The sequence below is a fragment of the Vulpes lagopus genome, chromosome 5, assembly GCF_018345385.1.
Source record: "Vulpes lagopus strain Blue_001 chromosome 5, ASM1834538v1, whole genome shotgun sequence".
Taxonomy (NCBI): Eukaryota; Metazoa; Chordata; class Mammalia; order Carnivora; family Canidae; genus Vulpes; species Vulpes lagopus.
In genome coordinates this window covers 111,145,796-111,163,759 of record NC_054828.1, presented here as the reverse complement: position 1 = coordinate 111,163,759, position 17,964 = coordinate 111,145,796, and the positions used below count along the sequence as shown (strand labels likewise).

General features: G+C 37.3%; 1 protein-coding gene and 1 non-coding gene across 2 annotated transcripts in view; both read left to right on the top strand.

Moving 5' to 3' along the window:
* WDR43 (WD repeat domain 43) overlaps positions 1-17,964 on the top strand; it is a 43,818-nt gene that overhangs the window by 4,154 nt on the left and 21,700 nt on the right. The window contains exons 2-7 of the mRNA XM_041756812.1: positions 3,621-3,758; positions 6,011-6,132; positions 11,424-11,544; positions 12,309-12,448; positions 16,122-16,224; positions 16,839-16,903. Coding sequence (XP_041612746.1) covers positions 3,621-3,758; positions 6,011-6,132; positions 11,424-11,544; positions 12,309-12,448; positions 16,122-16,224; positions 16,839-16,903 — 689 coding nt within the window. The remainder of the gene's footprint in view (positions 1-3,620; positions 3,759-6,010; positions 6,133-11,423; positions 11,545-12,308; positions 12,449-16,121; positions 16,225-16,838; positions 16,904-17,964) is intronic.
* On the top strand, positions 11,917-12,001 carry LOC121492287. The gene has a single exon (XR_005988183.1). It is a non-coding gene; the product is annotated as a small nucleolar RNA SNORD53/SNORD92 (small nucleolar RNA).

The following is a 17,964-nucleotide window of genomic DNA, read 5'->3' as shown; positions in this document are numbered from 1 at the left end:
TATCCATGAAACTTAAACATTTGCCAGAGAAGTGACAGTAAGGTAGGCCAAGAAAAGGGGTAGGAGACTAATTGCAGAATGGAACTTGAAACTTGGGCATAATTTTCAGTGTCTAGAGGTCAGGATTTTTCAAAAATAGGTTTTGACCCATTAGTAGATTATGAAACAGATTTAGTGGGTTGTGATAGAGTTAAAAAAAATGGTGTATTTAGCATGGGAAAGAGTAAGTTTTTGTGGAGCTTGTTTCAATTATATATACATAATGTTTTTATGAGTGTGTGTATTGGCTCTCCATATAAACTCTTCTTACTCTGGGAACTCAGTCTAAAAACTCATTGCTTAATTGATCAAACTCAGATTTATCACTTGGATGTTTTTTTTTTTTTCTCCTGTCTTCACCACATCTGCCCTATGTCTTGCTTTTGTAAATCATGCACTTAGCCCCTTGAGATTCTCACTCAGCCTTCTTACTGCCTTCTGGATCACGTGCTGATAAACTTTTTCAGACTGGTGCTACTCTTTATTGCGTAACCTAGTCAGACTCTTCACATTGAAAAAGACTCTAAGAAATCACATTTCTGAGCGCCTGGGTGGCTCAGTTGGTTAAGTGTCTGTCTTGGGCTCGGGTCATAATCCCAGGGCCCTGGGATCAAGCCCCAAGTCTGGCTCCCTGCTCAGTGGGGGAGCCTGCTTCTCTCTTTTCCCCTCTCCCCTACTCATTCACTCTTTCTCCCTCTCTCAAATAAATAAAATCTTTTAAAAAAGAGAGAAATCACAACTTTTGGGTCCTCACTCCTGGTACCTCTAGGAACTCCAGATTTTCCAGTCACAAATGTAAACTAAAGTTTTAGCTTACCCTTTTCATTACTTTATGTATTTACATTTGTAATGAGTGTGTACATGACATTGTGCTAGGTACTTCAGGGGAAGTAAAATTGCATGTGACAGACACATTAAGGAAGAAATAGACAATTCAGATACACTGTGTCTGTAGTGAGAAGCACAGTATGATGTAAACCTTAAGAGAAGTTTTTGTGGAGGGATGAGAGTTAGGGTGGACCTTGAGGCATGGATACTAGATCTTTAACCAGAAGAAAATTGAAGTGAGCAGGAAAAGGTCCCTCCAAGTTGAGGGAAAAGCAGAAGCAAAATGGGAAAGTATTAGTGATTAGGGAGTGTAATATAAAGATGGAATTGGAAAGAAGATTGGAAAAGGTGGTCTGGAGGCAAATTGCAGATGCTTTTGAATACCAGACAGTTGCTTGTATTGATTCATTCTTCTCTGGGGAGTCACTGAACTTTTTGATCATAGGAGCAACAAGTTCAGAAAGAAAATGCCAGCAAAGTTCTGTCATAATCTATAATCGTCAGCACTATATTCTTGGTAATATTTAAAATAGTAGATTTACTAAAATGCACATTGCTAGGCAGCCCCAGTGGCGCAGCGGTTTAGCGCCGCCTGCAGCCCAGGGTATGATCCTGGAGACCTGGGATCAAGTCCCATGTCGGGCTCCTTGCATGGAGCCTGCTTCTCCCTCTGCCTGTGTCTCTGCCTCTCTCTCTTTCTATATGTCTCTCATGAATAAATACATAAAATCTTTAAAAAAAATGCACATTGTTTTTATAAACTTACCTGGTTGACCTGTTCAGACATGCTCCTCCTGCTAACTGGAAAGTGACTTTTAAAAAGATCGTCCAACTCTGAGAAAATATGTATGAGTCAGTAGTTCTTTGAGATGCATTGTGTGCTTAGACCAGTGATCCTCAAAATTGGGCATAGGTTCTGTGGATGCTCTTCAAATTGCCTCTGCTTGCTTCTCCCAAAATACACAGATTTTGTTGATAGGGAAATTAGGATTTGAATATGTTAATGTTTAATATCTAAAATTTCTTGGTGCTTTTTATTTAATTTTTTTGTCTTGTTAAAAAAATCTCTACACCCAGCATGAGGCTTGAACGCACGACCTAAGATCAAGTTGTGTGCTCTTCCAACTGAGGAAGTTGGAAGACACCCCTTTATGTGCTTTTTAATGCAAATTCATATCTGTAGAAAAACATACACGTATTTGGACCAGCCTGTGTTTCACACATTAGAAACCTCAGTGTGAGATCATTTTTAACTTGATTTGGGAAAACCAAGAGTTGGAGAAGTAATTTCTAGAATCTGATGAGGTATAGTAGGAGGTTGGTATGCTTTCCCCCACTGCTCTTGCCTGAAATAGTTGTTTGTATTCATAACCTTGTGCAGAAACCTCATCTGCCTTGTGGGATCATTCAGAGGTAGATTTAAACATTCATTGAACTGAATGAAGGTGGGACCTAGGACATTGCTTGTGCTAAAGTTTCAATGTTTCAAGTAAATTAAATGTTGCTGTTAAGACCATCAGATAGTTTTATACTTGGCTTTTAATTGTAACTTTTCTTTGGGGTTTATTAATGTAGATACATTTCTTTGGACTTGGAAAATGTGTATTTTCTATATGTGTAAAAAGTTACTATTGTTAAATCTTTTTACTTTTGTTGACCTAAATGTGTCTAGTGAATACAATTCTTCAAATGCAACATCCCTATAACTAAGAAAAAAAATGGAGAGTACTTTAAAATCTACTCTTGATATTCTTTATACACCTGAAACATTGTAGTTTTCATGGGCGATTTTTGGGTTGGGCAAATTTTTATGTATCCTGGCTGGGCTGCTGCTTTGTACTGTAGAACAAAGATCTTGCACTATTGAGAAAATGTTCTTTTTCCTGAGGTAGTGGTCTATTTTATGTTAAAAGAATGGATTTCTTAGAGCTTTATGCTAAACCACAGGCTGGCAATCTTTAATTTAAAAAACATCATATGTAAGAGAAGTTCTGAAATTACAAATTTTCAGCGTTGTAAACTCTGATGTAATACTCTGAAGTTGTGATCTTGATTATCTTTGGACAGACAGGAGTTGTTAGTATTATTTTTGAAGTACATCAAAAGTAGTTTTGTGGCATTTGACACTAGGTTGGAACTTGTGCCTCCTAGGTCATTGGGATCACCAAGACCACGAGGAACACTCAGACTCACCACCCTTAATTCTCACATGATAGAGCAACTTTAATATACTCTACTAGTTACAACTATTTTTTGACTGAAACTGAACTAAATGTGTATTTATAAAAACATTTGAGTACCCTTTCCTGAGAATGAAGCTAGAACACAAAGATGAGGAGGGAACACAAAAAGGAAGTGTTGATTGCTCTGGTATGGATCTGTCATCTCTGCTTGAGAGTGGAGGCTTCACTTGGAACTGTCACGAGTGGTTCATTTCTGAGAAGTAGAAGCATCAAGGAGACTGCTTGGACCTTTTAAGAGAATACCGAGAGCATGTCTTATTTGTCCCCTTCCTTCCAGAGAGGTAGGAGACAGGGACAAAGAATTGTAAGCTCTTCTTCCCATTGGAGTGTGTCCCCCCCCCCCCCCCCCCCCACATAGAAAGCATTTCAGAGTTGTCCATTCCCCCTCCATGGTAAGTGTCTTTGGTAGCGGTCATTTCATTTGTGGGTTAGTGGGCATTTACATTTATGTGTTAATGATGTCTTGTGTTTGAAATACAAAATGAACCATTTGTTTTTTCCCCCCCCTAGGAAAGTCCCCAGAGGAAAAAAAGGAAATCAGAAGCTATAGGAACGAGTAACCAGATTGACTTGTTGGCCCTTGGTACAGCAGTTGGTAGTATTTTATTATACAGTACAGTGAAAGGAGAATTACACAGTAAATTGATAGTAAGTATAGATATGTGTGTGTGTATGTGTATTGTATATAAAAGAAATGATGAAGAAACTGATTATTAGAGATTTATTAAAAACAACAGAATAATGTTACAGATCTACACCATGGGGTATTTTTCTGCCTCCACCTTTAAAATTGTGGTAATGTTTGTTAATAGCTATAATAGGTAACATAATCTTTATTATAGGCTAGAATATAAAGAACTGTTGACGAGCTTTGTTTATTTATTTATTTGATGAGGTTTAAAATAAAGGGTAAAAAAAATTCTAGGTACCACAAACTGTGACTGCGGGAAAGCGCTTACCACCTTTTGGGCTGGGGGACAAAGGAGGCAGTTGGGATCACTGCTGAAATGCAGACCTTTGAGGAGCAGGTGTTGCTCTCTTTGCTGCTGTCTCTTGTGGAGGAGTGACCCCGTGGGTTTGGGGTCCAGACCTCTGAGGACAGAGCTCTAGCTGACTGCAGGTGTCTCTGAAGAGAGGGGAGGAGACTAGTTCCTCAGATATTAGAACAATTGCATATTGGGTTCAGCCGCTACTGAAAGGATTTCTCTGCTAGGGTAAAGAAACACCTGGCTGATGCACACTAGTAGACAGGATAGAACAAGTTCCTTGTTCCTCTTTCAGCCTTATCTCCCTCTAGCACGCCTTATTGGTGGAGCCTCCTGGCCACCTAGCTGGCGAAGCAGGAATGTAGTCTGGAGTTCCAGCCTCAGCATCACAGAACAAAGTGAGAGTTTGGCACTACAGGGCAGTGATTTAACTTAGCATAATTTGTTTCAGACGTCATCTATTACATTATGTTTTTGGTGTTCCCTGAGCTTCTGTCTTTATATAGGAATGCTTTATATATGTATGAATCAAAGTGTTTTCTATTTTAAGTAACATTCTCCATAGATAGTTTGGAACTACATAATGTTGAAAAGGGAAAAAAATTGTTCTATCACTGAGAGATGTTTAATAGATTGTGTGTTTCTTTATGCATGTGTTTAAGCAATATAGTTCTACTCATCTATTTCATTTCCTGGTATTTCCCATTAAATTACAACATGAGCAGTTTTCATATATGCCAAGGACTAGTTTCAATGACTGCCTAAAATCCTACTAAATTAGATAATCCCTTGGTGATTTAATAATTACTGAGAATTAAAGTGTCTTCCAATTTTTTGTTGTTAAATATTTTGTTTGCTGTTTACATGGATTCCCAGAATTACTAATCTGTAATTAATGAGTCAAAATGTTAAGGCTTTTTATGCATAGTATACTAACTTGGAAAATCTTATTTTCTTACTAAATTTTTTCTATGGAATTTACCTGTTTATATCCTTTATTCAGTTCTTTGTGTCAGTGATACAGGACTTAGTTCCTTGAGTCGATAGCTCATTCTCGGGAAAGGACATAGCTGAACTTGATATTTAGAAGTATTTTTCTTTTGAGGTTGGAGCAATCTATGTAATAGAAGTAGTGATTTTGAGTTTTATTCTTAGCTTACATAAGTACATGATGGTGATTCATGTATTCATTTAATTGTAATGTGAATTTAAGTAGAAAAGTAAAAATCATAATTGCTCACAGTTTAGATGATGTAACACCTTATTCTACTGAATGAGTTTGTCCTGGAATGTGTGTGAGGTTGGTGGGAGAGTTGAACTTGCCCTTCCCCTGTTGATGTCTCCATTCCTGTTTGCTGCTGAGTTAGTGATCATCTAGCTGTGTTGAATGTTTAAAGTATCGTTGGTATGGTATCTTCCATAACATGAGGAAATATTTAATGTTTACCTGAAGAAACTGATTTCTTTATTGAGAGATGGTTTTGGTAGTTTTTTTAAAAAGGAATTTTCAAGGATAGTTTTGGCTAGACATGCCTTTTATCTTAAATACCGACTTTAAAATCTGAGATTTGACTCTATTAGTTCACTCAATGGTCACAAACTGCCACTGTACACAAGGTATTTTATCTTAGTGATGGCATTCCTGTCAAGCAAGTGGCATTTAGAACTAGAATCCTTTGACTTATGATGTGGAAGTATATTTTTCCAGAAAAAAAGGGAAAGTTGACACTTGATGTATTTATAGGTGATTTATCTCTTTTTTCATTTTGGAAATGGGTAGATATAGGTTAGTGTGTTTTTAGTTACATTAAAAAGCCTATTTTTTTTTATTGGCTGTTATTAGTTATTCCAGGATGTGTAATTATATCAGGTGTTTTTTTTTTCTTTTAATCTTTTTTTTTTTTTTATCTGTAGAGTGGTGGACATGACAACAAGGTCAACTGCATACAGTGGCATCAAGATAATGGTTGTTTGTATAGTTGTTCAGATGATAAATATATTGTGGAATGGAATACACAGACATGCAAAGTAAAGTGGTGAGTAATGTTGATGGTTCCATGGTATTGGAGGGGTAACTTGGTTATTGTTGAAAATGCATTAGAGTTGACCAGTCAAAGACTGTTCTTGGCTGTAGGTCAAGTTTGATTTTGGACACACAGAATGTAGAAAAATACTAATGAGGTTATAGGCTGTCAAAGAACTTTTTAATCAGGCTTGTGAGATTTTTAATACATTAATGTTAAATGATATGAGAGTAAAATAATTGCATAAGACATACCATAAGACATATCCATGAGTTGGATAGTGTTGGCAAGGCCTGGTGGTAGAGAAGGGATTTGATTTGGCCTTTAGGAGAGGTAAGATTTGAAATGAAGAGGGTAGAAGAATCCTTTAGGGGGCAGGGGAGGAAGGTGGGGAGATGGCAAGACCAAGGCTAGGAGAAAGGGACGTGAAAGATTTAGAGGATTTACATACTAGGGAATAATGGCTGGTAGAGGATATGGGCCAAAGTATCTTAAGAGTCTGGCCTTACCTGTCATACATAAAAATCTCAGACAACTTTTCTAGTTCAAGCACCTAATCCTATGATAGGCTTTATATATATATATATTTTTTAAATTTTTATTTATTTATGATAGTCACACACAGAGAGAGAGAGAGAGGCAGAGACATAGGCAGAGGGAGAAGCAGGCTCCATGCACCGGGAGCCCGACGTGGGATTCGATTCCGGGTCTCCAGGATGGCGCCCTGGGCCAAAGGCAGGCGCTAAACCGCTGCGCCACCCAGGGATCCCTGATAGGCTTTATAGTAGATGTTTAGTAAATGTTGTATTTCAGCTTAGGCAGATGAGGACCCTAGGAATGATAATGAAGCCTGTGGTCTTCTAGCTAGTAAGCGGCAGGAAAGAAGTTCTTATCTGCTGTCTTGGATTCTGGTCCAGTGTTTTCCTGCTGTTTTAAAGTTGTTTTCTTGGAGTTCTATGATTCTATGTCATAAGCAGGAGAGAGTGCCACTGAACGTCATGTTTTTTTTTTTTTAAGATTTTATTTCTTTATACATGAGAGACATAGAGGGAGAGAGGCAGAGACACAGGCAGAGGGAGAAGCAGGCTCCATGCAGGGAGCCTGATGTGGGACTCCATCTCGGCACTCCAGGATCACAACCTGAGCCAAAGGCAGACACTCAACCTCTAAGCCACCCAGGCATCCCTGAACTTTATGTCTTAAGAATAAAGTTACCAAGATGATACTTTAGGAAAAGGTTATCTGCCAGCATTGTGTAGAATAAATGGAAAAGATCGGGTTCAAAGGCAAAGGAGCCAGATTCCAGGTGGTTGTAGTAGTTCAAGAGTGGGATGGTTAAGTGAGAGGTGAAAATGGAAAAGATACCAACATTCTTACCCATAAGAACATTTGGGTAACATGGAAGGGGGTATTAAGTAACAGAAAGAAGTTAAATGTAACTCTTAACTTTTCAGCTTTGTGAATTTACCAGGGGAGTAGTGGTTCAGTTCATGGAAATTACAGCCAGAAGAGCAAAATGGTTTTGAGTTTTCAGACAAGTTGAATTTGAAATAATACATGAAAGTCAAGCAGGTGGGGTGGTGATAGAGGCTTAGAATTTGAAGGAGGGCTTGGGGCAGGAGGTGCAGATGAACAAGTCATCTGCCTGGAGGTTCCATAAATATTGTACCTCCATTTATCTGTGGCAGTATTTTCCCCACTGATGACTGTCAGAAATACCTGTGGAGATTCTCCACTAGGTCTGGGGTGGGGCCCCTGCAACTGTATGTGCTTCACATAAGGGCTACTAATGTTCAAGGCTTTTGTTCACATTCTGCAGTGTTGGGTTTAATCCCAGAAATAGGTTGGATCTGAGCCTGAACTCTCATCCCCCCTATGTCCCATACGATACCGTGTTTCTACCTTCATTATTGACATTCTTAGGCTACTGTTAATAGATTCCGTGTTCCATTTTAGTTATTATGTGTTGACTTCCTACTATGGAAGATGAGAATTTAGCTCTCGGCCTCTAGCCTCTCCTCTTTTCATTCTCTCAGTATTGTTACATCACAGTTTTTTGATGAAGGGCTGTTCATTGTTTGCATTAAATATTATTACAGATAAGCCTTGTACTCTACCAGGTTTATATTATTTTTTGGCATGAAACTGTGCTTTTCTTAGGTCATAGAGTTGCCTTACTGTTCGTTTGCTTAGTTTTGTATATACCTATTATTTGCTCATTTTCACTTTCACAGTAGGATGTTATTTGGGGGACACATCAGTTAATCAGTTATATTTATTTATTTTTATTTATTTATTTTAAAGATTTTATTCATGAGAGACACTGAGAGAGAAGTAGAGACATAGGCAGAGGGAGAAGCAGGCTTTCACTCCATCCTAGGACCCCTAGGATCACACCTTGAGTTGAAGGCAGACCCTCAACTGCTGAGCCACCCAGACATACCAGTTATACCAGTTATATTTATTTCTTGAAGGCTTCCCTCCAGGTTCATCTATTTCTTGGAGGACTTCTCAGCTTTCTTCCAGGATCTGCTGATCAGTGATGATCCTGGGATTTTCTTTCATTATTATCCTGAGAATTCTCTTTGTCAGATGGAACCTCTATTTCTTGGATCCCATTTTCTCTTCGTTGGATTACTCTTCTCTTTTTTGTGAAATCCACTAATTGGTAGCTTCCTAAGACAAGTATGTGGACAGTAAATTTACTGAGATTTTGCGCATCTGCCGACGGCTTTATTGTATCCTCACAGTTGACTTAGAGTGTGAAGAGAGAATTTTAGGTTGGAAATAACTCAGGATTTTGAAGCATTGGTTCATTGATTTGTTTATTTATGGTTCATTGGTTTTTAGTTTTCAGTATTAATTATCCTTATGTTCTAAAATACCCAGTGTGTTTTTATTTAGTTAGTGAATTACTCAAGGGACCATTTACCCCAGAAGTATTCATGTTCTTCATTTTTCCTTGAACGGTTTATTTGACAATTTCATCCCTCTGTTGTCTTTGACCTTTCTCTAGTGTAACCTACCATTACATAGATGTTATTTCCTGGACTAATCCCTTAAATTTATTCTTATTTTCCCTTTTGTCCTTTTCTTTTGTTACAGAGGAGATTTCCCCTATTTCATCTTCCAACCTTGGAGCCAATTTTTAAATTTCTCTACCCATACTTTTAACTTCTGGGAGCTTTGTTTTTGTTCTTTTAATATTTCTTTTGGTTGCTTCATGTTTCCTTCATGGATATAATATTTTCTAACTCTCTGAAGATAATAATTACAGGATTTAAAGTATTTTTCTTTTATTCCTTATATTACCTCCCTCTTAAAGATGTGATTTTTGATTTTAGCTTCTTCTATGTTAAAGGCATTCTTCAAATGACTGAGGATCCTTGGCTGCCTGTTATTTGAAAATAAAATATTAAAAAGCCGATTGGAAGGCCTGTGTGGGTGGGTGGCTCAATTGTGGGCTTCATTTGTAGAGTGATGAGGAAGCCTTCAAATGTCAGATTGTGTGGGTTATTACTTTGCCCTCAGTCACATTTTCTACAGAGAAATCTTCTAGTGCTGTGATGTGCATGTGAATTACTTGCGCAGACAGCTGAGCTGATTCAGTAGGTCCAGGTGGGGTTTGGGAGTCAAATTCTAATAAGTTCTCAGGTGATACTGATGTGTAGGAGGTTACTTTGTGAGTTGCACAGCTCTTATGGGGGGGGGGGTTGGTGGTGGAAGGGGGGAGCTGTGGCAGTGGTAGTTCTGTGACTGTTTCAGTGCTGAGTGGGAAGGTAGATTCAAGGAAGCTTGTCAGGTGGTGACCCTGTCTTTTTTTAAATATGTATGTTAAGTGAATATGTGTGGAATAATGAATATAAAATGTTGGAGCTGTGGGAATTCCTGAGAAATTGTTGAAAGTATTAGCTGAAAAGGATAAAGGAAAAGGTCTCCTATGTTACTGCTGTCTCTCCTTGATTACTAGTAAAGTTGAGTGTTTTCATGTTTATTGACAATTTGTATTTCTTGTATGAATTGCCTGTTTATTTCTTTCATGTGTTTTTATTTTGAGTTCTTTTTTTGGACTTGAGTTATTTTTTTTTATATAAAGAGCTATTTATGTATTTTGAATATTAATCCTTTTCTCATAGTTTAAATTTTTGATATTTTTTGGCCTTTTGCTTTTAAATATATGATTTGTAGTACAGAAGTTTTGTTTATTTAAATCAGATTATTTTTCCCATTATGATTTATGGTTTGTAACTGCTTTGGAAGGTCTTTCCTAAGCCAGGATTGTAAAAACACTCTCCTATAGATTTTTTAATACTTAATTTTCATCAGTTTTAGTTTAATCATTTTTTTGTGTGTGTAGTGTAAGAGAGGAATCTACTTTTGTTTTTCCAAATGAGTAATTTGACATACTCCTTTTTTTTTTTTTTTAAATTCTTTTATTTATTTATGATAGTCACAGAGAGAGAGAGAGGCAGAGACATAGGCAGAGGGAGAAACAGGCTCCATGCACCGGGAGCCCGATGTGGGACTCGATCCTGGGTCTCCAGGATCGCGCCCTGGGCCAAAGGCAGGCGCCAAACCGCTGCGCCACCCAGGGATCCCTAATTTGATCCAGGGATCCCTAATATTCCAATGTGACTGGCAGAGCAGTATGTTTTCTTTTACTTTATAACTAACCTTTTTTGGGAAGAAGATTGCTACTGTTGTTTCTTGATTTTATAAGTGAGTAGCCAAGCTCCTTGTTGTGTATAAATATATTAATGTGTGTGACAACCTGCAAAGATTCATGTTGCTACTCATGTTTAAGATATTGGAAGGGAATCATCTAGACCTAATTTATTTTGCTCTGTCAGATTGGGGTATATCTTGTTGATTTGGGATAGAAATAACTTTTTTGGACTGTAGCTTGAGAAATAATTTGTGTTGCTAAGTAAACTAAAGGCCACCCTTCCACAGAGTACAGGAATCATGGTGGGGATAGGATGGACTTGTGGTCCAGTCAGCCTGATAGAGTTTCCTGGACATTCACAAAATCTACTTCATAGATCACAGGGGGCACAACTTCTCATTTTACATTTTTAAAACACTTACTCTTACATTTTCTGGTACTTCTTGAGAATTTGTTTTGTTGGCCAGGCTTTACCTTAGTGTACTTCTATGGTTAGTCACTTGACACAGGTTTTTAGGGAATGCAATGTGGCATTGAACCTTAAGTAATATTTTAATGCCTCATTTGTTTTTTGTTATCTTTTTGCTCTGTTTTCTCCAAATTAATTGAGATGTTTTTGTTTCTCTTCACAATACAGCAAATGGAAAGGCGACAATAGCAGTGTCAGCTCCCTGTGTATCAGCCCAGATGGAAAGATGTTGCTTTCAGCTGGCCGAACAATCAAACTGTGGGTTTTGGAGACCAAAGAAATCTACAGAGTGAGTGAATCAAATTAGTTGTAAGCCTCATAGTCATCTAGAGTAAGTGTGGAGAAGGGCAAAAAGTCTGAGCCATAGCATATTGTTTTAAGAATACAGCTTTGTTGTTTTCATACATATCAAATAGTAGAATCTGTAGACAGCAGTTACTTCCAAATCTGTTTTGTTGATATTAAATGGGTTAGACATGTCAATTTCAAATGCATTTGAAAAATGAATAGAACAAATAAGTAGAGTTTGAATTAAAAATTTTTTATTCTGCTATAGAATGATAGTTTTATTTCTAGCTTACATCCAGCATTTAGTACATTTGCAGAATTTACTATAGTGATATAATACTGCATTTTGAGTGTGCTCAGGGGTGTACTTTTGGTGCTGTGATGATGCCTTAAAATTGTGGTTTCGACTCACTGAGAGTAAAATGAGGACCTACAATTCCTTGGCTGTGTCTGAGCACCCAGGCATCCCTTTAAACATGCATAGAATTAAGTGGATTTTTAATGCAAAAATGGAAGAAAGAGTAGGGCCATGAGAGTTAGAAGGACATTGTGATTTTTCAGTATTTTCAGATGGAGTTTTTAAAAGTGAGAGGAATGTAGCACATATAACCTCACTTACTTAGAATTCAATTTAGCTGTTGCCTTTATCCTGGAGTTCTGATTTCAGATATGGATCATATGTATTGTTTATGATCCGTCCACATGGACTCTTAATTTTTGTTGCTGCTCTGTGCCCTCTCCTAAATGAGATTTGACTTTCTCTAGCACTTCACAGGCCATGCAACGCCAGTTTCATCACTTACCTTCACTACTATCAGACCTCCTAATGAGAGCCAGCCGTTTGATGGAATCACAGGTCTTTATTTCTTGTCTGGAGCAGTACATGACCGGTTACTCAACGTCTGGTATGTAGTCTTTTGGATCTGGGAGGTAGCATTGCCTTGAAAGAATATCTCACAGCCTGTACGGTTCATACAAGTGATAAATGTGAGACTTATTTTATTGTACTTAATGTTAGATTTACTTGTAATGAAGAATAGAGCCTGCCTAAAAAAACAGGTATAAGAAAACCTTAAGAGCATTTAATAGAACCTCCTCCTTGCTTGTTTAGAGGTAGAGTAGTCTAAATATTTTTGTGACTGGGCAAGTTATAAATAACCTTTTAAAAATTTGGGCTAATCTCTGATTTTGTTGAAATAGATAGGACTTCTAGGTTAGTGAAGTAATGTCTATTTATGGATGGATGTTTCACTGAGGACATTTAATTCTTTGGCTTTGTCTGGAAATCTCCAGGTACCTCCCCCACCCCCTTTTTTTTGCAATAGTTGCTGTTATTAACTTTCCTTGGAACTCTCCCCTTTTTTTTCGTAATTTTTTTTTTAAAGATTTTATTTTTAAGTAATCTCTACAACCAATGTGGGGCTTGAATTTACAACCCGGAGATCAAGAATTGATGTGCTCTACTGACTGAGCCAGCTAGGTGCCCCTGGAACTACTTTAAAAAGTAAAAGTTAATTTGGTATTAAATAGCCATTGGGCAATTTTTAATTTGAAGAAAATAAGAGTTTTTTGGATTTTATGAGATCTGAGAGTGAACCTTTTTTTTTTTTTAAAAGCTGCTTATTCATGGATAGAATAAGTGGAGATTTAAAAAAACTATTTTCTCATACTAGTAATAAATTAGTTGAATGTGTTCTTCTATCATATCAAGTTATTATGAATTTATGCTACATAATATTCAGTACAAGTGGGCCTTATACAAGTGGGCCTTATCACATATGTAATCTTGACATAGTTGGGTGGAGACAGGTTCATAAGGCCTAATGTGGACTTCTGTTCACCTTCAAACTTTTGGCTGAGCCATAGTTCCTAATTATGTCTCTCATAATCACATTGTGTTGGTTTTCTCTCCTGTTTCTAGTTTTTGAGGCATGCCAGTTGGGATAATTCCTTTTAGTTTCATAAGATTTAAAACTTACTTAAGAAATTAGTAATGCCAAAAAGTTAAAATCTGCCACCAAAACCTCCTGATCTTAGTCTTAAAAATGCTTCACCTCTTTGGCTCCCTAGACCTAAAGGTCTCTAGCACAAAATTTCTTCTATAAAAGAGAAGTTGATTTTTGTTTTAACATCCCTCAAATTGTATGTGTAGGTCTGAGGACTTCCTGGCAACAGAGGAGTAAACTTGAAAAATTAAAAACCCACATTAAAAGGCTGCCCCAGAGGGCCATTTATGGAAAATTTTGTGTTTTGTTTTTTTAATTTATTCATGAGAGACACAGAGAGGGAGAGACATAGGCAGAGGGAGAAGTAGGCTCCCTGTGGGGAGGCTGATGTGGGACTCAATCCCAGGACCCAGGGATCACTCCCTGAGCCAAAGGCAGACACTCAACCGTTGAGCCACCCAGGCATCCCTTAAAAAAGTTTTTATTTAAATTCCAGTTAGTTAACATACAGTATAATATTAGTTTCTGGTGTACAATATTACAATATGCTGATTCAGTGCTTCCACATAGCACCTGGGGCTCATTACAAGGGCACGCCTTTTTTTTTTTTTTTTTTTTAAAGAGCAGTGTGGTGGGGGCAGAGGGAGATGGAGAGAATTGAGGGCACAATGCCTAGCTCCACCCATGTCTCTGCAAATGCCAAGTTTTCATTTTTTTTTAATTGACTACACCATTTGTGTGTGTGTGTGTGTATGTATGTATGAATCACATCATCTTTATTCATCAATTGATGGACATGTGGGCTGTTTCCATAATTTGGCTCTTGTAGATATTTGTTACTGCAGAAACATCAAGGGTGCATGTATCCCTTTGAATTAGTATTTTTGTTTTCTTTGGGTAAATACCTAGTAATGCGATTGTTGGATCACTTTTTGAAGAACTTGCATGCTGTTTTCCAGTATGGCTGTACCAGTTTGCATCCTCAAGGAATGGATGGAAATTTATGTTTCTGTATTGGAAATATTCAGTGTCCCAGTACCATTTGTTGAAAAGAGTATTTCCAGTGAACTGGGTTTGCACATATACATGGGTATACACATACAGTCAGTTCTGGTTATTTGCAGTAGTTATGTTATAATAAGTCCTCATGAGCACTGAGTTGGTGAGATTGAACTATTATTTCTCTGGGAAATACAAGGCTAGGTTTCTGCAAGCCTCGTTGGTCACATCTTTGTCATTTAATCAATACATAACCTTGTCTTATGTGTTTCTATTTAATAATACTTTATTATACAGACACACAGTTGATTAATTCATGCCAGAACAGAATTTACCTAACACAAATATTTTTTTCCATAAGGAATATCAGCTTTTTTTCTCTTAGGTACATTCATAGGGGACATTTTAAAAGCAAAATCACCAACAAGGGGATCCCTGGGTGGCTCAGCGGTTTAGTGCCTGCCTTTGGCCCAGGGCGTGATCCTGGAGTCCCGGGATCGAGTCCCACGTCGGGCTCCCGGCATGGAGCCTACTTTTCCCTCCTCCTGTGTCTCTGCCTCTCTTTCTCTCCATGTCTATCATAAATAAATAAATCTTTAAAAAATCACCAACATGGGATCCCTGGGTGGCGCAGCGGTTTGGCGCCTGCCTTTGGCCCAGGGCGCGATCCTGGAGACCCGGGATCGAATCCCACATCAGGCTCCCGGTGCATGGAGCCTGCTTCTCCCTCCGCCTGTGTCTCTGCCTCTTTCTCTCTCTCTGTGACTATCATAAATAAATAAAAAATTAAAAAAAAAATTAAAAAAAAATAAAAAATCACCAACAAAAAGCATAAAAGCAAAAAACGTGGCACTAAAAAATCTTTTTAGTATTCTAAATAATACTAATAATACTAGTTTATCGTATGAGAGCTGATGTAAGTCAGAGGGTAGCCTTGTTTAACATTGTCGGCAACTCTTATTTTTCGCTGCTATGAGCATACCCTGTTAAGACCATGGAAGTTCCACAAGTACTGATTTGGGGGTTTATAAATAAATTTTAGCAAGTAGGCAAATTCTTAAACAAGGAGTCAACAATTAATAAGGATCATTTGGGTGAATACACATATAGGTCTGTTTCCGGACTCTTCTCTTCTTCGTAGTGGTGTGATAAAATTCTCGGATTAATCTGTAGCTTCAGTGTGAACCCAGTCAAAATCTTAGAAGACACTTTTATAGAAATTGACAGTCTGATATTAAAATTCAAATGAAAATACAGAGGACATAGAGGAGCAAAACAATGTTGAAAAAGCAGAAAAAGTTGGAGAGCTCACATTGCCTAATTTCCTGAGTTGTTAAGCTATAATAATTGATACAATGTGGTACTGGCATCAAGATAGGCAAATAATAGTGGAAAAGAATAGAGAATATTACTCATTGTTTAAATCTCCGTAAGTGCATTAGTGCTTTTTCTCTTCCTTTCATCATCCATGGTAAATGGCAGTGACACAGATGTGTCTGAGTGTGATCTGTAGAAACCTTTCAGGATGCAAAAGCTGTGGGGAAATCTAATGTTGTGATTCCCCATAGGCGCTCATGATTTTTTGTTTGTTTTTTAAATTTCTTTTTATCTAATCATTGGTTTTGTTATCTAGGCAGGTCCGGTCAGAAAACAAAGAAAAGAATGCAGTGATGTCTTTTACAGTTACAGATGAACCTGTGTATATTGATTTGACTTTGTCAGAAAATAAAGAAGAGGTAAATGGCCTGATTTTTGAGAATTTGTTTTTGGATTTTGCAAATTGTATTTTTTTTTTTTTTTTTTTTGCAAATTGTATTTTTAAAATTAATGTATTGATGATTTAATGATTTGGGAAAGAAGGGGACACAAGGGAGGAAGAACAAAATACAACAAAAATCAGACTTCAAGTAAGCTTAGACTGTTCAAGGTAAATCACTGTGGTGAATGCTTATGGATGGGGGATGGGGACTGTGGGCAGAGGTGTTTTCAGCAATCCCTACTGCTCTTACATGCAAGGCCTACCTGTTCCCTTTTGCCAGTCTCTGCACTTGGTTTGGTAGTGGTAACTTCGCTCTTTTGACTTCCAGGCTGTATTCTCCTTGACTAATAACTTCTTCCCCTAAACTTTCATTTCTAAACTTTACAAAAACTCCAATTGTCATTTTGATGAGAGTAATGATTTTTAAATGCAGCAATTGTGTAACCTTGGTGTTCTAACTTCTCTGGTTATTTAAAGGGTTGGGTTTGGGGGAGAACAGCTTAAATTTGATAAGTGTATTAAAGCAATTATCCATTAGAGTAGACTGAAGTGTATTAACCCCTTAGAATAATCAGTAAATTTTTCTTTTAGCCTGTCAAGTTAGCTGTTGTTTGCAGAGATGGTCAAGTTCATCTTTTTGAACACATATTAAATGGGTAAGAAATTTCTCAAGTTTATTTTCTTTCCCTGATTTGTTATTCTTTTTTATTCCCACTTCAATATTCTTTGCATTATGATTACTTTTCAGTTACATTATTTTGAAAGCATTATTGCTTATCCATATGACCAATTATTTTGAAAGCATTATTATTTATCCATATGACTACATACATTCTTAGTGAGAACTCAAAAGTTTTTAGAATCATGGACCATTTCTTCGTATATGTGGTTAGTAAAGTAGTTTTATAATAATATGCTTAGTAAATGTTAGTAGTTCTGATAATCTATTTTAAAAGAAAGTGGTTCGTTTGGAAAACTTTGCTTGTGAACTTGGTAAAACCTTAATTTCTGGGATCTCTGGGTGGCGCAGCGGTTTGGCGCCTGCCTTTGGCCCAGGGCGCTATCCTGGAGACCCGGGATCGAATCCCACGTCGGGCTCCCGGTGCATGGAGCCTGCTTCTCCCTCTGCCTGTGTCTCTGCCTCTCTCTCTCTCTCTGTGACTATCATAAATAGTAAATAAAAATTTACAAAAAAAAATTAAAAAAACAAAAAACAAAACCTTAATTTCTAACTTAGATAATACATACGTGGGTCAGTGAAACATGGCAATGCTAATGTTTTGGTGAGTAGAGGGGAGTGAGGCTGGTGGGATGTGTAGTAGTCATAGACCAAGGGTCAGTAAATTATGACCAAATCAGTATGATCATATGTGGTGCCCAAAACTAAAATATTATCTGCTCTTTATAGAAAGTTTGCCAACCTTTACCCATACTTTATAAACATGGTCCAAAACTCAGTCATGTAAACTTTAAAGTTATTTCAACTTTTTGTCAGTTGGTCTTTCCTTTTATAATCCTGGTGTAGGACTTTATTTAAATATAAAATATTGTATGAAAGCATAAAACATTATTTAGGATATATAGACAATGATTATTAAGCATAATTCTCCCTCCACTGAGTTCTGTTTCCTAGAGGTAACTGTTAACATTTTTTGTGTAACACTTGAGGCCTTTATTTACAGTCATGCATGTACGTGGAATATATAATTGAGGGCCT